We start from the raw sequence: 24,741 nt of genomic DNA on the forward strand, positions 1-24,741 counted from the left end.
CTCCCTCCCTCGCTCCCTCTCTCTCTCTCTGCCTCTTTCTCCCTCTGTCACTCTCAAAAAAACAAACAAACAAAAAAAAAAACTTTAACCTAAACAATTCATATACATGTTTCTTTATTCTTCTGAGAAATTCCAAGGCTTAATATTAGGTTTTTGATATGTAGAAAGATTAGAAAATGAGTAAATTATCTTTTTGCAGTATCATATACTTATTTTTCTATATAATCAACTAATTTTTATCTCAACATTTTTGCGGAAAATTTAATTATAAATGGAAGTTACCATAATTTCTTATGGTATAGTCTCACAAGTTTTCTAGGATGATATGAGTATTACTGGATACTCTCAATATATTGACAATTATGTTTATAGGCAAGCCTTTGGCTATTCTAACAAACTTGCACTTAGTAAATGCCTCCCAATATCTGGAAGTCCTGTTTTCATTGTTATAATTGAGGGTTTCCCGGTAGTGTCTGCTTGCCTACTTTTGCTGAATCAAAGGCCAAACCCTTGCCTTGAACCCCTCATGTATTTTTCAGACATGTCATAAATGGTAGATATGTGTCAGGCATGATTGTAAGCACCCAGAGGTGGAGTCGTGAAAGATGCATGCACAGAACCTACTCTTGAGCTGGAAAGATGGCTTAGCAGCTAAAGTGCTTGCCTGCAAAGCCTAAGAGCCCATGTTCTACTCTTCAGGGCCCATGTAGGCCAGATGCACAAGGTGACGCAAGTGCGCAAGGTCGCACATGTGCACAAGGTGGTGCATGTGTCTGGAGTTCAATTACAGTGGCTGGAGACCCTGGCATGCCAATTTTCTCTCTCATGTAAAAAAAAGAAAAGGAGCCAGGCGTGGTGGCGCATGCCTTTAATCCAGCACTTGGGAGACAGAGGTAAGAGGATCACTGTGAGTTTGAGGTTACCCTGAGACTACATAGTGATTTCCAGGTCAACAAGAGTGAGATCCTATCTTGAAAAAACAAAACAAACCAAAACAAAAGTCTGTTGGGCTTGCCTCAAAAACAAAAGAACCTGCTCTTGTGGAGTTTGTTCACTTGACCAGTCAGTTGGTTGAGGTGTTCATCCAGGCTTGCTCTGCTCAGCACCAGAGGGTTTATAAAGCACATCAGCCAGTCCAGAGCCCCCACGGGATTGTGTACCATTAGTAGAGGATGCCTCATAATTATCCTGATTTAATGAGGAGCACATCAATGCTGATCCATACTGGCCGCCTTTTTGGATTTTTTTTTCTTTCTCTTTTTTTTTTTTTTTTTCTTGAGGTAAAGGCTCACTGTAGCCCAAGCTGACCTGGAACTCACTCTATAGTTCGTTCCAGACTGGTCTTGAACTCATGGCTATCAACTTACCTTTGTCTCCAGCATGGTGAGATTAGAGACATATACCACCATGCTCAGCTGTGCCGGTCTTTCTTGAATTTTGCTACATCTGGAACTATATATATATATATATATATATATATATATATATATATATATTTCATTTATTTGAGAAAGTGAGAGGGGAAGAGGAAGATAAATACAGAGAGAATGGGTGCACTGGTTCTCCAGCCACTGCAAACAAACTCTAGACACATGTGCCACCTTGTGCATCTGGCTTATGTGGGTACTAGGGGAATTGAAATTGAACCTGGGTCCTTAAGCTTCGCAGGCAAGCACCTTAACTGTTAGGCCATCTCTCCAGCCCTGGAACTCTTTTTGTTTTTCTCTTTCCTTGGTCTGTGTTGCCCAGGCTGCCTTGTAACTCTTGAGCTGAAGTACTCTTACTACCTGGACCTCCTGAGTATCTGGTACTACAGGTGTGTACTACCATGCCTGCCTAGAGCTGTTTTCAGGGATTCCCATCTGAATTTGATCCCCTTAATAATACTTTGAGGTAGGAATGATCATCTATAAAATGTTCCCATTGCAAATGATATAAGCCATGTCCCCTGCCCAGGTCAGGAGGCAGTGATGAAAAGCCGTATTTCAAACCTGGCTCTTCAGCAGAAACCATGCATTTCAGAAGTCTAAGAAATGGGACCTACGAGTGCTGTGCAGACAGCCCACCATAGCCAAGAAAGGAAGAGCATGCCTAATCGCTTTCCCGTGGAGGTTACTTCTGTGAGGTGTGAGATCTTTGCTCACCTTAGTTTCTTGATGCCAGTTCTCGTGAGTGTGAATTTCCATATGGTTCTGTCACAAGAATAAAGCCTCATTTGTCCTCTTGGCTGGTACAGTGTCCTACTCTGCCCACACTGCAGGCATACACCTCACTGCACAGCCTAGTCTTTCTCTACAACATAATTGGTTGATAAAGTCAGTATTTTTCTACAGTTTTACTTATTTGTGAAGACAGAGAGGGAGAAAGTTATATAAGAGCTTCAGGGCCTCTTGTTGCTGCAAACGCACTCAGTATGCATGCTCCACCTTGTACATCTGGCTATCAGTGGGTACTGGGGAATTGAACCCAGACCTGCAGGCTTTGTAAACAAACACCTTTAACTGCTGCACCATCTTCCCAGACCAGAAATTTAATATTTTCTCCATTTAAATCCACACACTCCTGAGTGGGGTGGGCCACAAGTCTGTGGTTCAGCCTCACAAATGTAAAAGTATTGGCATTCCAGTTACCAACAGCTATGGTCAGTTCTATTTTTATACCACATAACATTAGTTCACATGATTTGCTGCATGTCACCAATGACTGGGGGACCTTCAAAGAGGTCAGAGGTCATGCCGTTGTCACTCCACAGTGGATTTATGAGACAAGGCCTATAGTGGCTTCTCATTTTCTAGTAGGCCACTGGCTCACACCCAAAGCTAGAATGTCTGAGGTGGTGTAGCATTTATCATTCACTTTGGGGCATCTTTGGGTGTGACTGTTAAAAGTACTGATATTTGTGTTATAAAAGCCATTTGATGTAGTTGGCATTACTCTGTTATAAAAAATGTAATTTTATAGGTGCCTTATATATTTAACTGCTTCTAAGTAAGTATGAAAAAATAGGTAGAAGACAAAGTCAAGCCTCCCTCCCTCCCAATTGTGTACCTTTCTGATCACATCACATTTTACTTACCTCCCTTGGGAAATCATGGGTTTCAAATGCACCCAGAGTTATTTCTCAGAGGCCACATGCCTCCACAAGGTACTTGGAGTCTCTGAGCGATGAATCTTCAGAGAGGACAGAGTCAGTTTTGATCTCTGCTCTTAAAAAGTAAGTACACTGTTAAATTATCTTTCCAAAAGTGATCCATCACTTAGGGCCCAGCTCTGTTCAGTCCTCTTGGATTCCCTCTGCCATTTCCTGCCCCTCACAATGGAAAAGCCTTCATGGCCAGCACAAAATGCCTTCCTTTCTTTTCTCTTATTTATCCCGTGCTCATTAGTGAATGGCTACTGCTAGGCAACTGTGTGCCTCTGCTTGGAACCTCTGGCTGCAGTGTATCAGCTCAGTCATTTCCTTTACCTAACTCTTCACCCAAGGGACCTCCCAGGAAGCAACAGGCTGTTTTGAAACTATATTTTTCTCTTCAAGTAGTTGCAATTGAAGATGATAAAGTAATAATGAAAACATTATTTTCTTCCCTGGGAAAGAAAAGTATAGCAGAATAAAATTGAGTTTGCAGTTCCTAACTCTGCCACCCTTAAGTTTCTTGGCAGCCACTTAATCTCCATAGCAGAGGTAAAATGTGATTTGACTTTCAAAACACTTCTTTTCTACTTTTTCAGTCCCTCTCTGAAGGGGGTTTGTGCACACATGCATGCAGTGGTACTTAATGCTTTGCACACAGTCGGACAAAGCCTGATGGTTCTTAGATGTGTTCGTGGTGCATATCAATCAATGTCCCATAAACAATATGGTTGATATTGTAGTCCTCTAGAGAATACAACACCTGCCTTTCTCGCCACCAGATTCTGGGTCAGGCTCCGCCCTCTCTGTTCAGTGTCATTGTGAAGGTTTTCAGTTATGCCTTCCATGCCCACCATATTTCCTGGCTTAGGTTAAGTATCACGTTTCAATTTCAAACTCTTGCTTAAAATAAACCCTGATGATACTGCATTTTCATTCATTTTGCCATTTTATACAATATGTACTAGAATTTTTTTAGAAGTTGTACTGTGGTGAGCATGATCCAAAGTACTGTTTCCATTTTCTATCATGTTAGAAAATGTATAGTTTTGTAGAAAGAGTAACACATACCCCGAGACTTTGAGCAGAAGGGCAGTGATACTGTGATACTGCCCGGGCAACGGAGCGGTCTCTCGCTGCAGGAATGAGAGTGGTGTTCGAGGTATTGACAGAAACCACGGGGTTTTGGCCCTTGGTTGATGACAGATGCAACAAGCATGAAGGCTGACACCCCTTCTGCAGTTCTTGTTCTCTACACTACCTGGGCAGATTGGGCAGATTGCCCCTGCTGAGTTTTTAGGTCTGGATTTTACGTACCTTTCAGTAGCCAGGACACAAACATTATACTGAGGAGGTGCCAGGTGCCAGGTGCTTTCTGCTGTGTCACCACCTGGTATTCCCTGCAGCACAGGCCCTCACTTTTATCAATAAGAAAACTGAGCCAAGGTCCACACCCTCCATTGCTGCTTTACCTACGGGAATCCTGACCTAAGATGGGTCTGTAGGTGCGGCATATAGACAGCACAAACTGCATGCCTCCCAGTTCCCCTGTGCTGCCTGCCTCGTCGGCCTGTTTCCAGTGTTGCAATTTACCTGTTCCCAGTGAGAGAGTAACCAGGGCATCTCCTGATCAGCAGTGAAATTGTCCTTTCTTCTGTTTTCTTTTGTGCTCCCTAGACTTCTTTGGCAAAGCCACCACTGGGTTTCTAACCATTTATAGCTATAAGGGCCCTGATAGAAAGACTCTGGCCAAGGCCAGTAAGCCCCTGTAGTTTCTCCCTTGAATCAGGTGGTTTGATTCAGGTGTCCCCCATAAACCTAGGTGTTCTGAATGCTAGGTTCACAGCTGATAGAGATTTGGGAATAAACACCTCCCGGAGGTGGTGTATTGTTGAGGGCGGGCTTATGGGTGTTATAGCCAGTTTCCCCATTCTAGTGACTGGCACACACTGCTGTTGCTATTGTCCACCTGATGTTGGCCAGGGTGTGATGTCCCCCCTCTGCTCATACCATCGTTTTCCCTGCCATCATGGAGCTTCCCCCATCAAGCCTGTAAGTCAAAATAAACCTCTTTTTTTCCCCACAAGCTGCTTTTGATTGGGTAATTTCTATCAGCAATACAAACCTGTGTGCAACAAGCCCCTCTGCAAAGAATTGGCTAAGCTGTACTTTATGTCTCTCTGGCCAGGAGCAGTTTGCAGAGCAATAACTGACAGTGTTCTAAAAGGACCAAGGATCAGATAAGAGGAGAAAAATAGGAGATAAATGAATCAGTTCCAAGGAAACTAAAAACTCCCCTTCTGACTCAGAATCAAGGTCCACAGGCCTACAGGGCCTCTGCTTAAGATGATTAAAATCATTTACTACTTTACTATTTCTGCACATCTTTATAATGGCAAAAATGCCATAACAATTCTGCAATAACTTCTAACTTATAAAATATTATTTTTGTTCCCAAAGCAAACCACAGAGTTATGATTTATACTCCAAAAGGTCACTTCTAAACCCCAAGAGATTAATAAAGAGCAATCAAGGCAGATATTTACTCTTTAGAAACCTCCTTGGTCCCAGTAACATGGAGAGTGCCTAGCACCCAGGCGCTGGGTTCACACCATTCTCTTTGAAATGCAGTGAAGGCTCTTTGAGGAAATGGCAGATTCTAGGCCTGGAACAGTGAAGGCTTACAAGGTGAGCAGGGAGCATCTTTCAGTATCAGAAAATGAGAATGTGTAAGAAGCACACACGAGATGGATGGGTAGGTCACAGCGGTGAGAACCTGCTGACAGAGCTCTTGGGGCAAAGCCAGGCAGTATGAATAACCCAGATCAGTAACGCAGTATTGGGATAACCCCGAGTATGGAACCAGATCTGCATGCTTGCACTGGCACAGATGAGGAGTGGCTAAATGGATAGAAGAGACAGATTTTCTGTAGAAAGGAACTGTGAGTTGTGTTCATAGCTCCTCTTCCCTCAGAAGTGGAGAGCCACCCCTCTCACATTTCCAGTATGACCCCTATGTTACCCTAAAGAGCACAGAATGGAAAAGGGAAGGAGGAGCCCTACAGTGAAGTACCTGACACACAGCGCCTCGCCCAGGCAGTAAGGAATGGTCAAGGTGACAACTCATGAGGGCCCCATGTCCCCTAATGTGCCATGGTGAGAGGTTCACTTTCCATCTGCCCCAAACCCTAGCCTCAGTGGCCATGAGAAGGAAATCAGAAAACCAGACCGAAGGCATTCTGCCCGTGCTTGAGCAGCACTCTGCAGAATTGGAAGAGTCAGACTCATTGGGGAGTACGGAGCCTGAGGAGACCTGTGACCCAGTGCAGTGTGGTCTCCTGAGTGGGACCTGGAAGCACACTGGTTGTGACAAGTGTGCTTCAGCAGCGTGGGAAACTAGCTATCTGAGGGTCATGTGGGGACTCTGTTATCACAGATACTGATGTACTTCTCATAATCCTGCCAAGGCTATGATCTGGGAGAGGAAGATGATGGGGAAGTGTACCCTGTCATCAGAACAAGCATCCTACATGGTAAAATGTTCAATAATGGATCTGCCACCCAAGATTCAGCCATATAGTGACACCAGTTATGCCCACCACACTTCCCTAACTCCCAACAGCCATTCTCATGCACTGTCAGCAGGGCTGGGAGTGAGGAGGCGGGTGGGGGCAGACACATTTAGGCATGCTGGGAGAGGAAGAGGACTGTGGGAAAGAAAGAAGCTGAGGAAGTAAGTAGACACCAAGTTATGCCATTGTCTACCAAGAATATCCCAAGGCAGATTTATTTCCTGTAGTATCCCCAGGCTGTTAAGGACACATGCTGGATCAGAGGGCAGTGGTCAAGGTCAAGCGAAGCCTAGCTATTGTTGTCACCCACTGAAAGATGAAGGTGGCTAGGACCAGGAGAGTGTGCAGTTGGAGAGAAAGGAATAGACTGATTGAGAAATGTTTATGCCATAAAAACAGCAGGTCCTGGGATTGGGTGTGGTAGCGAGGGAGTGACCCTGCAGCAGTTCCTTTATCATTATGGGAGGAAAGGGGTTTAGTGGGGTTTACAGTTTTAGAGGACAGAGTCTGTCATGGCGAGGAAAGCACAGCAAGAGGAGGAAGCAGCTGTCATATCATCCTGTCAGCAGGAAGGGATCAAGACAGGAAGTGAGCTTGGTATAAAACCTCAGGCGAGGGGGCTGGAGAGATGGCTTAGTGGTTAAGGTATTTGCCTGCAAAGCTAAAGGATCCCAGTTCAACTCTCCAGAACCCATGTAAGCCAGATGCACAAGGGGGCACATGCATCTGGAGTTCATTTGCAGTGACTAGAGGCCCCAGTGTGCCCATTCTCTCTCTCTCTCTCTGCCTCTTTCTCTCAAATAAATAAATAAATATTAAAAAAAAAAAAAAAAAAACCTCAGGCGACATACTTCATCCAGCAAGTCTCTACCTCCTAACGTTTCCACAGCCTTCCCCTTCCCACACAGTGCCACCAGTTGGGGATTAAGTGTTCAAACATGTGTCGATGTAGGACATTTTATATTCAAACCACCAGAGACTGCCAACCCGCAGGCTTTAAATGTTGGGGAGATGACCATGGTGTTACGGCAAATAAAAGCCGTGAGAAACACCTCAACCAGAGCTGTGGAGACGATAGCCAGCACTGGTGTAAAGAATGGAAAGAATTATGACAGAACACAGAAGCGAGAGGCCTGCTACTCTGTTGTTCAGACACCATGAAGAATTCAGAGCAAGAAACACAAGCCAAGGGCCTTCAACTCATGAATTGCTGATCGGGCCCGTATGGAATTGGCTACAGAGAGCCCTTCTGCCCAAACAATATTGCTCTTGGGAAATTCTTCTTTCTCGTAAGACAAATTCATTTTCACCATTAAACTTCTAATTAATAAGATGACACAGCTATTCAAATTAGTGCAAAATACTTAGTTGCCTAGGATGTTGATGTCTTGCTGGCACATTATCTCAGACATTGAACATAGGTCCTTTTTTTTTTTAATTTTAAATGAGCTCTCTGCCAGGAGAGAAAGGTTCATTATGTTTTTTAAAAAAAATTTTTATTTTTATTTTAGTTATTTGAGAGTAACAGTGAGAGAGAGAGAAAAAGAATGGGCACACCAAGGCCTCCAGCCACTACAAGCAAACTCAGATGCATGCACCACCTTGTGCATCTGGCTTATGTGGTTACTGGGGAATCGAGCCTCGAACCAGGGTCCTTAGGCCTCACAGGCAAGCACTTAACTGCTAAACCATCTCTCCAGCTCCATAGGTACTTTTCTTTTAAAAAAAAATCTTAATTTATTTGCTAAAGAAAGAGGCAAATAGAGAATGGGCATGCCAGGGCCTCTAGCCACTGCAAATAAACTCCAGATGAATGTGTCACCATGTGCATCTGGCTTATGTGGGTACTGGGTAATTAAACCTGGGTCCTTTAGGCTTCACAGGCAAGGTCCTTAACTACTAAACCATCTCCCCATCCCCCACCCCTTTTTCTTTCTTTTTTTTTTTTTTTTTTTGGTTTTTTGAGGTAGGGTCTCACTCTGTTCCAGGCTGACCAGGAATTCACTATGGAGTAATCTCAGGCTGACCTCGAACTCAGCAGTCCTCCTACCTCTGCCTCCCGAGTGCTGTGATTAAAGGTGTGCACCATCATGCTCAGCCACCCTCCCCCCTTCTTGCTAACCCAGTTACCAGCCTAACACACCAAATGTACTTATGCAGCTTTCTGCTGGTGTTGCTTGTAAATGACAAACACAGTGGTGTCAAGAAGCCGTAAGTCCTGTCTGTCAGCAGAAGTATCTCTGACATTGAAAGTAGGGAAGTTAAATAAACAGTTATTTTTCAACACCAGCTTGATTGATTTCTCTATTGTCAAAATGTGTATACAGTTACTTAGAAAAAAAGTATTCCACATTGTTTTATAGCACTGAAAATTAGGAGTTATTACTTACAGTTGTAAAACATGCAGTTAACTTTGAGTCATGCAGTCTGATTAATCCCAAAATATTGTCATTGTGCAGCAGAAAGCTGGCGTGCTCTGTAGACTCATAATACCTTTGAATAGTTGTACCAAAGCTTCTTTTTTACATGTCTGTTTGCTTTTTAATGTTTAATCAAGTGGAATTTGCAAGGGAGAGATAGCATTAGCATATGACAAGTTCTATCTGTCGTAGCCAGTTTCTGTGCCCCATGCATGTGAGAGCCCAGCATAAATAAATGCCAGAACATGCTCACAGTGCCTTGGCTTATGAGTGCCTGCCCTGGAATATATTGAATTAAGTGACTTAGGAGGAAACCTCTCACACTGGTAGATTAAATATGGAAAGATAAGATGATTTGGGGCATGGTGGATTTCTTTTCTTCTGTTTTTGAGATGAGGTCTTGCTATAGAAGTCCCAGTTGGTCTAGAGTTTACCATCTTACTTCCTTTCACATGCTAGGATTACATGTGTGTACCACCATGCCTGGCTAAGACAAGATGATTGAGAAAGTGTTGACATGCCAAGCAAAACTGTGCTGTAGGAAGTAACTCATTCTGATGAATCTTGGTGGAGTGTTTAGAAGTTTATTTGGATTCTCTTCATTTCTCTCTGTAGTCTGACAGGACTCTCCTATCGCTCTGAACCACCTTTTATTTTAGTCTGTTTACTTCCTGACATAATATTATAAAGTATATTCTTTTGCTTAATTAGTTTATTGTGGTCTCTGGCTTCAGTGAAATCTGAATTCTATGAGGGCAGTGAAACTGGTATCATGTTCACAATCTTATTTGCAGCCTTACCACAGGACTCATTTATAGCTCTCCAATGGAGATTTGTTAAAAGGTATGACTTTCTGACTGGAGTATGAAGTGGTCCCCACACGCTCATGTTTTGAATGCTTGGTCACTAGCTGGTAATACTATTTTGGGAGCTAGAGGAAGTATACTGGTCACTGGGGTGGTTTCTTGGGGTAGATATCCCTGGCTGCTGTTTCCTCAGCCACACACTCCTGCCATCTTAACCTCCTACCAAGGCACCTTGAACTGAGCCCTCTGAAACTGAGTCAGATATAAGGGCGACCTACCTATCTCTGGCACTCTGGGTGGGGGTTGAGCACAGGTAAACCATTTTAAAATCTATTAAAAGTCACCATTCGTGTTAATAATACATTCTTTAAACTTATGTTGCAAGTACTTCTTATGATGTTCATTTTTCCTGTAAGCAAGAAAAAATGTTGGGGCATGGGGCAATTTGATTTCTTAATTAGCAGCTATTAGACTCCTATTTGCAGCCCTGGCTACACTGAGAAGGACTGTCAGCCAAATACCCATTTTATGCCAGCAGCAGCCATCTGGAATATTCCATAGTTGCCTTGAGAAAACTATGTAAGGATTGTGGCTGATTGCTCCTGCTTCTAAAGTCACAGCCTCAACCAGGATATTTCAGACAGTTTTTACCAGGCTTTCTGTTATCACAAGCTTCAATAAATCTAGATGACCCTGCAACCATTTCTACCGGGCCCAGAGAGGGAGCACTTTGCCTGGTGGTCTAGCAGAGGGATGGCTTTGGTTGGTGTTAAGAAGCACATCTGTGATGGGTCTAATGAGTCCAAGAACCCCTTCTCCAGGTTCATAAGCAAGCTGCTCACCTCATGTTGAACCAACGGAAAAACTCTCAGTTCTGCCTTCCTGTTGTGAGCCAGCTGGGAGATTCATGGTGCTGCCTCCGTGGTGTGAACCAGCTAGGAGACTCTGCTTTGCCTCCCTGGTTGGTAACATAAAACCCAATAAAAAAGCTTCTTTCAGGTTGGAGAGATGGCTTAGCAATTAAGGTGCTTGCCTGTGAAGCCTAAGGACCCAGGTTCGACTCCCCAGGTCCTATGTAAGCCAGACATACAAGGTGACGCAAGTGTGCAAATGGTGCACGTATCTCTCTCTTTCTGTCTCACTCTCTCTCTTATAAAAAGAAAAAGAAAGCTTATATCAAGGGGTCTTTTCTTGCCTACCTACTTTTGTTTATTTATTTATTTCGGCTTTTCAAGGTAGGGTCTTGTTTTAGCCCGGGCTGAGCTGGAATTCCTATGTAGTCTCAGGGTGGCCTTGAACTCTAGGCATTCCTCCTACCTCTTTCAAAGGCTGGGATTAAAGGTGTATGCCACCATGCCTGGCCCTACCTACTTTTCGTAGTGTAAGCTGAACTTATCACACAGAGAAGGAAGCAGCAAAGTGGCAGTGACAGCAAAAACGAGCTGTGAACACATCCAAGCAGCCAGCTGCTTAGCCACTGAAGACGGGTGGCCAGAGCAGGAAGAAGAAAGGCAGCAGGAGAGATGGCAAGAGAGGGTGGAGATTCAGAGCTACAGAGGATGAAAGGATGTAGGCAGTCAGAGAAGAGAAACTACAGGCCTCTCTTCTACAGGATGCCAGGAAAGTTCCAGAGAGCTGACAAGTGTTTAGGGCAAAGGATCTCAGACCGCTAGGCCAGACCTGGTATTTAGAGCTAAGGAATCCTGACTGTGAGTCTACACAAAAGCTGGGCCCTGAATTCCCAGCCCCTGACAATAGCTATAATATTATAGTGCGGAAAGGCCCAGTGCCTACTGCTCCTGCCTGTCTACTGCTGCCACTTGCCCTGCCGAGCACCAGGGGAATGAAAATGCTTGAGCACCTTGCTTACCCATGATCTCCATCCAGGTAGAGCAAAAGGACTTTCCAAACAGCTAATTAGTCACAAAATAAATCCTGTCTCCTTAAAGTTGGTTCAGTTAGACATTTTATGACAACAGTGAGAAAATTAAATAATACACATAGATAAATGAGTATCACAGTAGATATGAAAAGCTAAATGTTTCTTGTGCCATGAAAGCAGTTATGATTATAGAATAAGAACAGGTATTCACGTACCTGGTTCTGAAATGTTTGTATAACAACAACAACAACAACAACAAAATCCAGGTTCCTGTAGACCTAAATATTTTTGTGAAAATTTTTCTTGTTTTTACAAGCTCTGTTGTATATGATGAAGTCAGTCTCACCTGCCCTCTGCCCTCCTAGGGCGTGTGGTCTCTCAGATATGGGTGCCTTGGACATCAGCCTGGCATTTGCCTACTGCCACCTACTCAGCCCCACATACCATGGCAAGAGCCCTGCTGCCCCTTTCCTGACCTCTGCCCTCCTTTGGTCAGAGAGTCTATTAGCAGAACGCAGCAGGCTGTGGCATCTAAGTGAATGCTGCCATTTGACCACAGAGATCTATGCCTCTAATGCCACATATATTTATCATATTGTGTATAGCCAGAGTTCTATGCAGCATGGTAAAATAGATAATTAAATTATTTCATTTTATAATTTAATAAAGTAGCAGTTATTTAAGCAATGAACATTAAAGTAGAAATACTTTTGCTATAATAGGAAGTCAGAGATAAATTGTTACTTAATATAAGAGGCACTGAATAACTATGTGTTAGCAACGTGCTCTGTCATATACGTTAAGCAGAATCTTAACATGGGCCATGTTTTCCTGGAAGCCTTTGGCCATCAGCTCCTGTTTTCCATTTCTCATATTTTCAGATCTTGTTTCTCCAACATGCTCTCACTTTTAGCTCCACCACCTTATAGCCCGAGGTTATAACAGCAGTCCAAAATACTCTTTTTTTGTGGATTTTTTTACTTCTTTTATTTGAGAGAGAGAGAGAATGCAAGTGAGCATGACATGCCAGGTCCTTTTGCCACTGCAAATGAACTTCAGATGCATGAACCACTTTGTGCATCTGGATTTACATGAATACTGGGGAATCAAACTCAGGTCAGCAGGCTTTGCAAGCAAGTGCCTTTAACCACTGAGCAATCTTCCCAGCCCCTAAGATACTCTATTTGATTAATTTGTCTCCCTTTCATAGTGCCTACTAAGTAATCATGTAGAGTGTAAAGATCTGTTTTAATTGTTGCTGGTGCTAAATTGTTTAAGCTTAATAAATATTTATTGAGTACATACTGCTAGCCAGGCACTTAGAAGGACACAAAAATAAGTAAGAATATATGAGCCCTATATTGATGTAGGTCAGAACATGTTCTTGTGAGGAGTATAGAATCTTTTGAGAATGGTAGACGACCTCCCCTACGTGAATTTCAAAGAAGTGCCAACTCGTGCTAGTGGCACCTGCACCAGGACTTGGGGACTGGAGGGAGACTGGACCTCATTCCAGTCAGACTGTCTTAGCAGACTGCCTTTGTACTCTGTGCCAGTCGGATGACCAGATGAAGCAGCCTGGGGGTGAGTAAGTGCTGGGAAGAGTGATACACTGAGGGTGTAAATGCACGGGATAGCTGCTCTTGGACACGCCCCTCCCCCTCAGTTACCTGCCGTGGGTGAGAGCAGGCTTGAAGTCGGCTTTGCCCTGGTGCTGTTCTGTAAGGAACAAGCATGCCCAGGCTTCAAACAGCTGTACGCATATATATGCTTTACGTAAATGAAAAAGGAAAAGGGGAAACAGCAGGTAGTGTCCACAGCATGAGGTTAGGGATGTGTGCTGTGGACAGTGGTCTAAAAGCAGGCGAGAGAAGCAGACACCATGTCCCTGGAGCCCTTGGTCTGCATTTCCAGCTTGGCTGCCTAACCACCTGCAGCTCAGAGCCAGGGCTGAGGGGAGGAGGTGCCATGAGTGGAGCGGCTGGGACACACCAGTGGATTCACATCTGCAAGTCTTTCCAACAGCATAGTGATAAGGACTTAGAGGAAATTTTACTGAAGGATTGACATCTGAGAGCCGCAGAAAAATGTCTCTTGGTTTAATGAGGTTGTTCTCCGTGCTGTCATCACAGAGTGCCTTCTAGTGTTTGAGTCTTTCAGCTAGCTAAAAGAAACTTCCTTTTGACTATTATGTAACATTAATAATGATGAAATTGGATTATGGAATTAGCATGCCTGTCTTCCTTTCTAGGCACACATGATTATATTAGGATGGGGATTGTTGGAGGATTTGGTTTTTTGAGGTAGGATCTCACTCTAGCCCAGGCTGGCCTGGATTCAGAGTCCAGAGTGCTAACCATCACACCACGGAACCACTTAGCCCAGGCTGACCTGGAATTCGCTATGTAGACTCAGGCTGGTTTCAGACTCTCAGTGATCCTCTTACTTCTGCCTGTCAAGCGCTAGGATTAAGAGAGAGAGAAAGAATGGTCACATCAGAGCCTGTAGCCACTGCAAACAAATTCCAAATGCATGTGCCACTTTCTGCATCTGGCTTTATATGGGTACTGGGGAGTCGAAGTTGGATGTTAAACTTTGCCAGCAAGTGCCTTAACCATTGAGCAATCTCTCCAGGCCTAAGATGGGGTTTTTAATAAATTGAGGAATAGCCTTGTGTACTAGCTTTTAAAACATGAATACCTAGCCAGGTGTGGTGGCACACGCCTTTAATCCCAGCACTCGGGAGGCAGAAGTAGGAGGATCGCTGTGAATTAAGGCCACCCTGAGACTCTATAGTGAATCCCAGGCCAGCCTAGGCTAGAGTGAGACTCTACCTCAAAAAAAAAAAAAAAAAAAAAAAGAGAATACTTGCTGTTGCATATAAACTAGTCAGACTCATTTCTATAATTTTGTATTTTCAGAGATAAACGTATAGAAGGAAGTTACAAATGCAGCAGTGAGAAGGGGGATGAGAGCAGTGACAGTAACTACAGTTCGCAGACTGCGTCTGATGTGCCAGGTGCTATGTACATTGTGTGTGTTACTTAGCCCTGCCCAGCCCCAAGACTCATTCGCCTGAGGTCCCCTGGTAGCAAGGATAGAACTTGGATTTAGACTCAGGCGCTGACTCATCTCATGTAGGTTGGCAATGCCTTAAACTTCTTTTTCACGTTATACCAGGCAACATGAGCCTTGAACGGAGGAGCATGCATATTCCACTGGATTCCCCCACCCCCTTGCTTCTTGACATTTGAATTGCTTTGCCAGAAATGCAATGATATTAAGAAGATACCATTGGATTCTCAAGTAAAACATCACAGAAACAAATGTGCAGGATGGTATACCAAGTAGAAATGATAAGCATTTCTTTCTTGCCTTGCTGACAGTAAAATAATCTCAGCAAAATCAGTTCTATGAGACGTGAACACACAATGCCTACACGCAGAACCAGGTTTGCTCTTAGCAAGGTGTCACTGGCAGGAGCTGCCTTTTCTTGCACAGCATTTAGCAGGACTAAGCAAGAAAGCAAGGGAATGGCAGCAGAGTTAGAACGTGGAAGCCCCAGGATTACAACATAATTTGAGAATGATAGCTGAGTGTATAGAACCCCTAATCCTCATTTATTTAGATATTTAGTCATCATAGCTACAGAAACAGCTGAAAGCTTTTTGGAAGGAAAAAGAGATGGAAGAGAGCACCTGCTAAGGCCTCCTTTTTGTTGCCTGTGCTGACTTAATTTTTAAGCGTGTGTATGTGTTTAATGTGTGGCTGTGGCTGGTAGAGAGAATTCTTTGAGCTTCAAAAGGCAAAGTGTTTTGTAACCAAGAAATCTAATTGTGAGTCGAATTATTAAGTCTGATGATGAAATGAAACCAAGTGAGTGTGCAAACACAGTACACGTATGGCTCTGTGTCTTCCAAAGTTCAGAGGCTCCAGTTCCATCCACCCTAACTCCGCAGAGTTCCAACTTTGTGTTTGAACAGCAATAGAGGCTGAAGGAGCCTGGGGAGCAACAGTGCTCTTCAGTTCAAAGAAAGAGGAACTCCACTGTTCTGCAGATGGTCTGATTTCCCCAGGAACCATGGGTAGATAATGGGAATCCACCTTCAGCCCAAGGTGTAGGAGCCTCCGCCTTGTGGCAGCAAAGAACTTCAAAGTGGAGAAAGTGAAGCACACGCTGCCCCGGGCCTGGGAGAGACAGAGGCGGGGTGAGAGCTCTGATCTCAGAAAAGTCTGTTTTGAAACTTTCAGCCAGTCTTTGTAGTTGAAATTCCCAGTTGGTTTGAACTGAATTTGGCACAAATTATTTCAACATCAAGAACAGCCACCAGTCCAGTGAGTTTTTAGAATTGGACGTGGTTTGGGGGGTATGCAGACCTACTTCTCCTGAGTCCTTTCGTAAAGCACCTGCTTTCTGTAGATGCAAGCTCTTGTGATGTGGAAGGAGTCACTGCAACCCGGTCCAGCGGCCTGTCAGGCACACCCAGGCTTCTGTCATCCTTTTGATCACTTCTGTGTTTCAGTTGTGGACAAGTCTATCTAACATAAAATCTACTACGTTCGTCATCTTTCAGTATACTATTAGAAGCATTCGTAATGTTGTACACTCACAAAGTAGTGCTACCATCACCACTCTCCTCCATTTCTAGAACTTTCCTAACACCCCAGTGAGCTTTTCTTTTTATTTATTTATTTTCATTTTCTTTTTTAAATTTTTGAATTTTAATTTTATTTATTTTTTAAAATTTTTATTAGCATTTTCCATGATTATAAAAAAAATCCAATGGTAATTCCCTCCCCTCTCCCCCACAGAGTGAGCTTTTCTTAAGAAACCTTTCTTACCTGCTAACAGGCACAAAAAAGAGTGTTTTAATTACATCTTTTGTTTTCCGTATTAGATTCACAGTAAGCTATGTTATTTTAAAAAGCAGAAAAAGGGATGGAGGGATGGCTTAGCAGTTGAGGTATTTGCCTGCAAAGCCAAAGGACCCTGGTTTGATTCCCCATGTTAGCCAGATGCACAAAGGGGCACATGCATCTAGAGTTCGTTTACAGTGGCTGGAGGCCCTGGTGTACCCATTTTCTCTCTCTCTCCTTCTTTGTCAAATAAATAAATAATAAAATATTTTTAAAAAGCAGAAAAAGTAAAATAAACAGTGATTCATGAACTGAATAATTGGCTTATGATTAGAAGGTTAGTTATAATAACCTAAATAATCATAGACCAGCTTGTGCAAAAATAAGAAGCAACATCATCCTTCAACTCTTGAACTGGGAAGTGTTTTTTTAAATAAATATACAACTTTTTCACTGATAGTCTTTCTTTTATTTATTTCTTTGAGAGTGATAGACACAGAGAGAAAGAGGCAAATAGCTAGAGAATGGACACGCTAGGGCCTCCAACCACTGTAAACGAACTCCACATGCATGTGCCAACTTGTGTATCTGGCTTACATGGGTCCTGGAGAATCGAGCCTCGAACCAGGGTCCTTAGGCGCCACAGGCAAGCACTTAACCACTAAGCCATCTCTCTAGCCCTGGGAAGCAAGTTTTTATAATCCCTAAGGCTTGTTACTATCAGCCATAGTTACTAAGCATTTTCCTGCATTAAACACATGATCTTATTTAAGCTGGGTAACCAAAGCCTGATACTGCTTTGACTTCCACAGGCGGCCCGTCTCCCAGAACATCAGTGTCTGTACACCCCATCATCCTCGGCAGGGCCCTTTAAGCCTGTTTCTCCCATACATACAGAGATTTTTTTTAGGCTATTTTCGTGGAAAGCCACTTGACCATTTTAGGTGCTTTTCGATATACTTTGACCTTATTTTTGGTGATGGAGCCCCAAATAAATTCCAACTTTGCCTGATAGGATTATGTTTCCTTGTCACATGAGAAACATGTACCCTGTAATTTAGATCCATTAGACATTGTAGGCATACTTGTTGCTAAGTACCTTTCAAGTTGGAGTTGCCAGTTGAGAACAGCTCCATCTCACTTTCAGGTTTCATATCTTCCATTCCTTGTGAGTAGCTGTTCTCACACTTGGCCAAGCTGCAGATGTAGGCCACCCCAGCTTTGACATAGGGGGTCTGCAGCTGGGATTGAGGGGTTTTTTCTTAGGTAGAAGCATGTAGCTTGGCAGCAGATCTTGCTTGAGCACGCAAGGGCCTGACTCAACTCCTAGCCCCATAGTCAGATCATTCAGCGACTACATTTCTAACAGGCTCCCTGGTGGCACCAATGAGATTGAGCTCTACTTTTTTTTTTTTTTTTTTTTTTGTTTTTCGAGGTAGTGTCTTGTTGTAGCTCAGGCTGACCTGGAATTCACTATGGAGTCTCAGGGTGGCCTTGAACTCACGGCAATCCTTCTACCTCTGCCTCCTGAGTGCTGGGATTAAAGGTGTTCGCCACCATGCCTGGCGAGCTCTACTTTTTATGCCCATTATTTCTATAAGACAAAATAGCAGTGATTTTATACATATGTATATATACATATATATAATATTTCTAATAAATAATAAGTGACCTTTTTGTTAATCTCTAGTTTACATTAACTATCCAGGTACAAATTGAGAAAATGAATGCATGTGCAGATGGAAAACCCCTTCCTTCTTTGTCCTTCACTCAGCTTTGATCAAATTCAACCACAGGTGTATTTTATTAGGAATCCTTAGTTGCTGTTAAATAAATCTATGGACTAGATTCAGAGGAGAGATGTAGCTCTTTTACTTCTCTTTCTCAGCTTAAGCTAATTCTAATGTTTTTAATTGCCCCAGTAATCCCCTGTATTCTCTAACCAACACACAAAGCATCTCACCTCAGGCGCTTAGGTCTCTGCAAGGCTGGTTCTGAAGCACACATCCTCCACCTGCCCAGAAGCTGCTCTCAGTCACGTTTACAAACACTTGCATTAGCTGGGTGCCCAAAGGGGGCACAGCCCTCACAAGGCTCAAGAGTGCAGGCGTGAGTAGGTTGGTGCTCAAACAAAGGCCTGGCTAGACCGTGTACTTGTTGTATAGCACAAAGTCACAGGATGTGTGCTTTCAGCCTGGACATGAATTATCTCATCCTGAAGCAGATGGAGGCTTTTCTTGGTGAAGCATAGAAGTATGCATAGGTAGGGCCCCCTAAGTATGCAAGGGCTTGCCACAGATTCTTGGAAGCCACCCAGAAATCATCCTAAAGCACAGAACTCTTAGGCAGTCTTTCTGCAAGATGAGTCTAGCCTCCCCCAGCATCATCAGCTTTGGGCTGCGTTGGGAAGAGGTTGTGGGTCATGGAGTGAGTGCCTGTCCTGCTTTTCTGAATATTAAGTCACACACAGCTGGGTGGAGCCACTGTCCCTATGCCAGACGGCTGCCCTACCAGCACAGTGGGGTAATCACAGTCATAACTGCTCGTGAAGTGGTCTCGCACAGCAGTATTGGAAGTGCCCAGACCCGGAAATTCATGGCTGTGTCGCCACACCAGTCAGGGACAGTGACGATGCTGGTATCTAGATCCTGGGTGGCATCCAGAAGTAGTGAGGCTTTTCCAGGTGTCTCCACACCTTAGGTTTCATCATTCCACTGATGCCAATATCTAATGTGGGATGCAGAGCACCAGGAAAATGTCACAGCATCACAGGATCAAACTATCAGGGTTCAAAAAACAAACCATGAGAGTTGAGTGGCCTCTGTCTCTCTTCTAATTATGAGATTTGTCCCTGGTACTTGTGCTATAAGGAGTGGGGGTAGGGGGCGGGGTCAGTGCTCTCAGCACCATGCCTAGCCACTGAAATGCCCACTTCATTAAGAAGCTGTTGTCGGGGATGCGAGGGGCTGTCTCCCCAGTTAACCCACTCTAGGTCAATCAGGCCCCTGTGAGTTGTCTCTCCACTCTCCCCAGCTCTGTGAACAGTCACTTGCAAGAGCAGCACTTGGAGCACTTTAGAAATCTTCCTGCTTCAATAGGCAGTCTTGGAATCTGTTGATATCATACATTAGTTAGGCCCAGAGTAATTGCCCTGTGCTTCAAAGTTATGAAACATGTTCCTGTAAGTAGACCCGTAAGGACACAGGTGTTCTGACTTGTGCTGTCTTTTATTAGCCCAATTGCCTCTCAGGTAAAAATGAGGAGAAAAATAAATTGAATCATTATTCCTTAACTGCTCATTAGATTGTCTAGCCCCGAAGTAGAATATATACATGAAACTCAGTTTCTCTTTTTTTCTGAACTAATATGTGCAATGTGTGTTCTAGTGCAGTTTTGTGTGTGGCATGTGGTCCAGTCTAGTTTTGTTCTCTTTTGTCATTCTCATTTGGTTGTAAACTCATGGCTTTAAATATACATACATATACATATATATATATATATATATATATATATATATATATATATATATATATATATATATATATATGTTTTTTTTTGAGGTAGGGTTTCAGTAACCCAGGCTGACCTGGAATTCATTATGTGGTCTCAGTTGAACTAAAAGCAGTCCTCCTTCCTCTGCCTCCCAAGTGCTGGGATTAAAGGCATACACCACACCCAGCTACAAATTTTTTTTTAATTTGTTTTTAAGCAGAGAGAGACCGACGGCAGGGTTAGGAATGCACCAGGGCCCCAGCCACTGCAAAGGAACGAGAGATGCACACACCACTTTGTGAATCTGGCTTTACATGGGTACTGGAGTGAACCCGGGTCATTAGGCTCTGTAGGCAAGTCACCAGCTGAGCTATCTCTCCCGCCGAGCTCATGGCTTTTTTGGATGCATCTCCTCCCACTCAGGTTTGTACAGACAGAGAAATATGTTGTCAAATCTACTCAGCAACTCCAGCCTTACTTCCAGGGCCTCTGAAGAAAGCATAGATCTTACCATCCCCCTTTCAGAATTAAGACTTGAAGACAGGGGACATCTTTGTCAGCTTTTCTTTTTTTTGGAAACCAAAGTGTTCTTGGAATTTTCTAAATATATATTCATAATATAAAAATCAACTTTTGGGCTGGAGAGATGGTTTAGCGGTTAAGCACTTGCCTGTGAAGCCTAAAGACCCCGGTTCAAGGCTCGGTTCCCCAGGACCCACGTTAGCCAGATGCACAAGGGCACATGCATCTGGAGTTCGTTTGCAGTGGCTGGAGGCCCTGGCGTGCCCATTCTCTCTCCCTCTCTCTATCTGCCTCTTTCTGTCCCTCTCTGTCTCTCTCAAATAAACAAACAAAAATAACAAAAATTTAAAAAAAAATTAAAAATCAACTTTTGATTTTCTTATTTGTGGACCTGTCTGAAACTTTAGATTTTGCATTTAGTTCTCCATAGAATTAGTTCATGTTGACACAAAGCATTGAAATCTGATGGCAGGAAGATGCTGCCGCAGTGTCCCCGAAGCTACCCTGATCCTTTGGGTCCTCATTTCTTCACCCCATCTTTAGAAGTCATGTCACAAAGTCACCAAACTGTTTAGCTCTCATCATACTTTACGAGAAAAGAGTGTGAGGGTCTGTGTTTCTCTCTTCTTATCTTCCTAAGATGCAGGGATGGTGTCCTGTGGGAAACTGGCATAGGTCTGGTGTTGGGTCAGTCTGTTCTGAGAAGAGAGGGTATGATCATGTTTATATTGGCAGATTTGGGAGTCTACCTGAACCACTTTGAAGACAGGATGCTCATACCTACCCGAATAGCTTGGCTTTGAATAAATGGTTTTACTTTTTGATGGTTCCAGTCATTTAATTATAAACAGCCAGTCATGTAATTACAGAAATGTTTTAAATGTTAAAAGGAAGAAAATGGTGTAATAAGTTAACACACTTGACTGAAAGCCATGTTTAAATATTTTCCCTACAAATGTGCTCTGTGTCAGGAAAGCTGGCAGCTAGGGAATGCAGCACACATGTGTACCACCCGACATGTTCAGGTGGGTTCTGCTTACAGAACAGCCTGTATTTGGAAGGTGTGGTGCCAACAGGCTGCTTTCATAATCATCAAAAAGTGGCATTGCCCTCACTAGTGGCACAGCTGGATGACAGGAGCAGTCTGCTCTCATCCACTCGAATTCTTTTGCAGAAAAGAAAATTGTGCTTTGAAATTTAGTCATACAGATAAAAGTATAGCAATGAAATTATTCTTCATTTCTCAATGACTGATAACACTTCTCAGGTATCTTAGGGCCTCATGAAAGGACCCAACACTTGTTCACTGAAAACGTTTAGAGTCCTTTTTTGTTTGTTGTTTTGTTTTTGTGAGGTAGGTTCTCATTGTAGCCCAGGTTGACCTGAAATTCACTCTGTAGTCTCAGGGTGGCCTCGAAGTCATGGCGATCCTTGTGCCTCTGCCTCCCGAGTGCTGGGATTAAAGGTGTGCACTACCACGCCCAGCTCTAGAGTCTTTTTTTGATGGTGTGAAGTTTTTTGTATATTCTGGACATGTATTGTCATGTTCTTTTACTGACTTGCCTGGTCATTTTCTTAGTGTTTTCTTTCTTTCTCTTTTCATTTTTGTTGTTAAGACAGATTTCCTCTGTAACCCAGGCTGGCCTCTAAACTAATAGACCCCCTGCCTCAGCCTTCTGAGTACTAGGGTTGCAGAAGTGAGCCACCATGCCTGGTAGTTCTTTTAAATACTAGATGTTTTTAATTTTGTTGAAATGTAATATATCAAATTTTTATGATGTTGGCTTTCTTTCTCCTAAAAAAATGCTTTGCCCATCTCAGAGTCACCAACATAACCTGCGACACTTGTTTGGGTTCAGAATTCTGGCCTCTATAGTTAGCACTTGGTATGGGATATCCCCGTTAGTTTTTCCACATATAAACACCCACGTCCTCCATGTTGACTCTGGCAGTCGGGTCTATTCCTTCAGGCTGCACCGTGGCCTTCTGGTCTTTGTGCTGTGTCCTGGCCTTTACACACAGTGTACTTGATGTCTGTTAATGACTGCATGACACACTCAGAGGGGAATAGAAGATTCTGGAAGTAGGTTAATGTCTTGATTTTAGAAAAAATTTTATAGGCCAGACCCCAAATAAAGTGAGCTGCATTATCTGCCAAGAATCTAGGTTGGAGCAACAAGGTTGATTGCCTGAGTCTCTGGCTTTATAGAGACTGGCATGAAGGATAGAGATAAATTCAGATTTTGTAGAATTCTCTCTCTCTCTTTTTTTTTTTTTTTGGTTTTGTTTTGTTTTTCGAAGTAGGGTTTTACTCTAGCCCAGGTTGACCTGGAATTCACTATGTAGTCTCAGGGTGGCCTCAAACTCACGGTGATCCTCCTACCTCTGCCTCCCAAGTGCTGGGGTTAAAGGCATGTGCCACCACACCCAGCACTTCTTGTAGAATTCTTAATAGATGCCAGATACATTGCCTCATTGTTTTCCAGTACTTATTTTACCTTGATTGTAACCTGGTGTATTACATAACAAATTTGGGTACCAGAGCTTTTACACAGTAAATTATAACAGAGAAATCTGAAGGGATTCTGATGTAAGATCTCTGAAAAAGAATTCATACTTGGTTGGTAAATGTACAAGAGCATGATAATAAAACTTAGTAAGTAGTTAAGCTTACTAAATTCTAAATTATCTTGGTCAAATATGACTAAAATATTCAATCTAGTAATATAAATTGAAGTGGATAGTAATATCTGTAGTAGCAAATTTTCTTGGGAAATTGGCTTAGATCTAATCTCTAAGCCAGGTGTTGATTAGAGAGTAAAATACTTTAAAGTCACTGATATCTTGAAGGCAAGGATTTATGGAATACCCCTATGGTCAGGTTACAGATCTGACCCTGGTCTCAAAAAGCCAGAGTGCTAGGCTGGGGAGATGGCTCTGTGGTAAAAGGCACTTGCTTGTAAATTCTGCAGACCAGAGTTCAGTTCCCCAGTACCTACATAAAAGCCACATGCACAAAATGTCTCACATGTCTGGAGTTCATTTGCAGTGGCAAGAGACCCTGTCACACACATGCTCTGGTTTTTTGGATTTTTGTTTGTTTTCCTCTTTTCTCATCTCTTTCTTCCTCACATAAGTAAGTAAATTTAAAAAAAAGAATTAAAGAAAGCAAGAGTGTTCCCTCCTGTAGATTTGGGCCTGACCCATGCCATCTCCTGGTGATGTTTCTCTTTGCTTGGTTTGTAGGTATGTTGCAGAAGTGTCCTTCCATTGATGACTTTGTGGATGCCCTTGTTTCTGACTTGGATCTGGACTTCGAAACTTTCCTCATGGATTCTGAATAGTGGAAGCATCCTGAATCGTTGAAACCAGATTGTGTATTTATGAAGCTTGTTACAGGCCCTTTCAGCTGAGGGCTCATTTCTGAGTTCAGTATTCTTTATGTAATAATTTCTGACAAACCCTAAACTGACGGAACCTGAAATAAATAATGTGATTGAATTGTGCTGGACTTTTGCCAGTTTGGCAAGTCCTGAAGCCTATGGAAAACTGCTCTCAGCTCGTACGATTACACTGCTGTGCATTGCTGTCAAATACCCCTGTGTGGCTGCTTTCCAACTGTTGGTCCCCATTACATTAGAAACTTTATTAAATGCAAAATTATTTCCATCTAGGATAATTCAAAGTAGTCTTTTAGAAAGATTACATCTATGGTTTCTTAAAGAAAGGCAGCATTTCTTCAGATCACTACACTAGGCTCTGAGTGAGCAACTCCAGCTACCACAGCGCCCAAAGTATTTAACACTGCATACTTGTTGCTGAGTGTTGAGACTTTATGCAGATGGACTCAACACGGAGGAACTTGCTGGCTTGACTGTAAAGATACCATTTGTGTGATGTGCAAAGGTCAAGTGATAAATATACAAGAAAACTGGGTTCTAGCCATGCCTGCCTCTGTCCAGAGCCTGCTGCTTTCGGCTGTTGAATACTGAGCTACTACACGCTTGCTAATACATGGAAAGAAGTCATTTAATGGGGTTTTCCCACCATTACAGTCAAG

General features: G+C 43.1%; 1 protein-coding gene across 2 annotated transcripts in view; it reads left to right on the plus strand.

The window, feature by feature from the left end:
- The window catches only part of LOC101607406 (mitochondrial intermediate peptidase), a 158,005-nt gene extending 133,651 nt beyond the window's left edge, over nucleotides 1-24,354 (plus strand). For both annotated transcript variants that reach the window (XM_004670524.2, XM_045154713.1), the window contains one exon: nucleotides 23,928-24,354. In XM_004670524.2, the coding sequence (XP_004670581.2) occupies nucleotides 23,928-24,025 (98 nt within the window). In that variant the 3' untranslated portion in view covers nucleotides 24,026-24,354. The remainder of the gene's footprint in view (nucleotides 1-23,927) is intronic.
- The last annotated feature ends 387 nt before the right edge of the window (nucleotides 24,355-24,741 follow it).

This window comes from Jaculus jaculus, chromosome 7 (assembly GCF_020740685.1).
Source record: "Jaculus jaculus isolate mJacJac1 chromosome 7, mJacJac1.mat.Y.cur, whole genome shotgun sequence".
Taxonomy (NCBI): Eukaryota; Metazoa; Chordata; class Mammalia; order Rodentia; family Dipodidae; genus Jaculus; species Jaculus jaculus.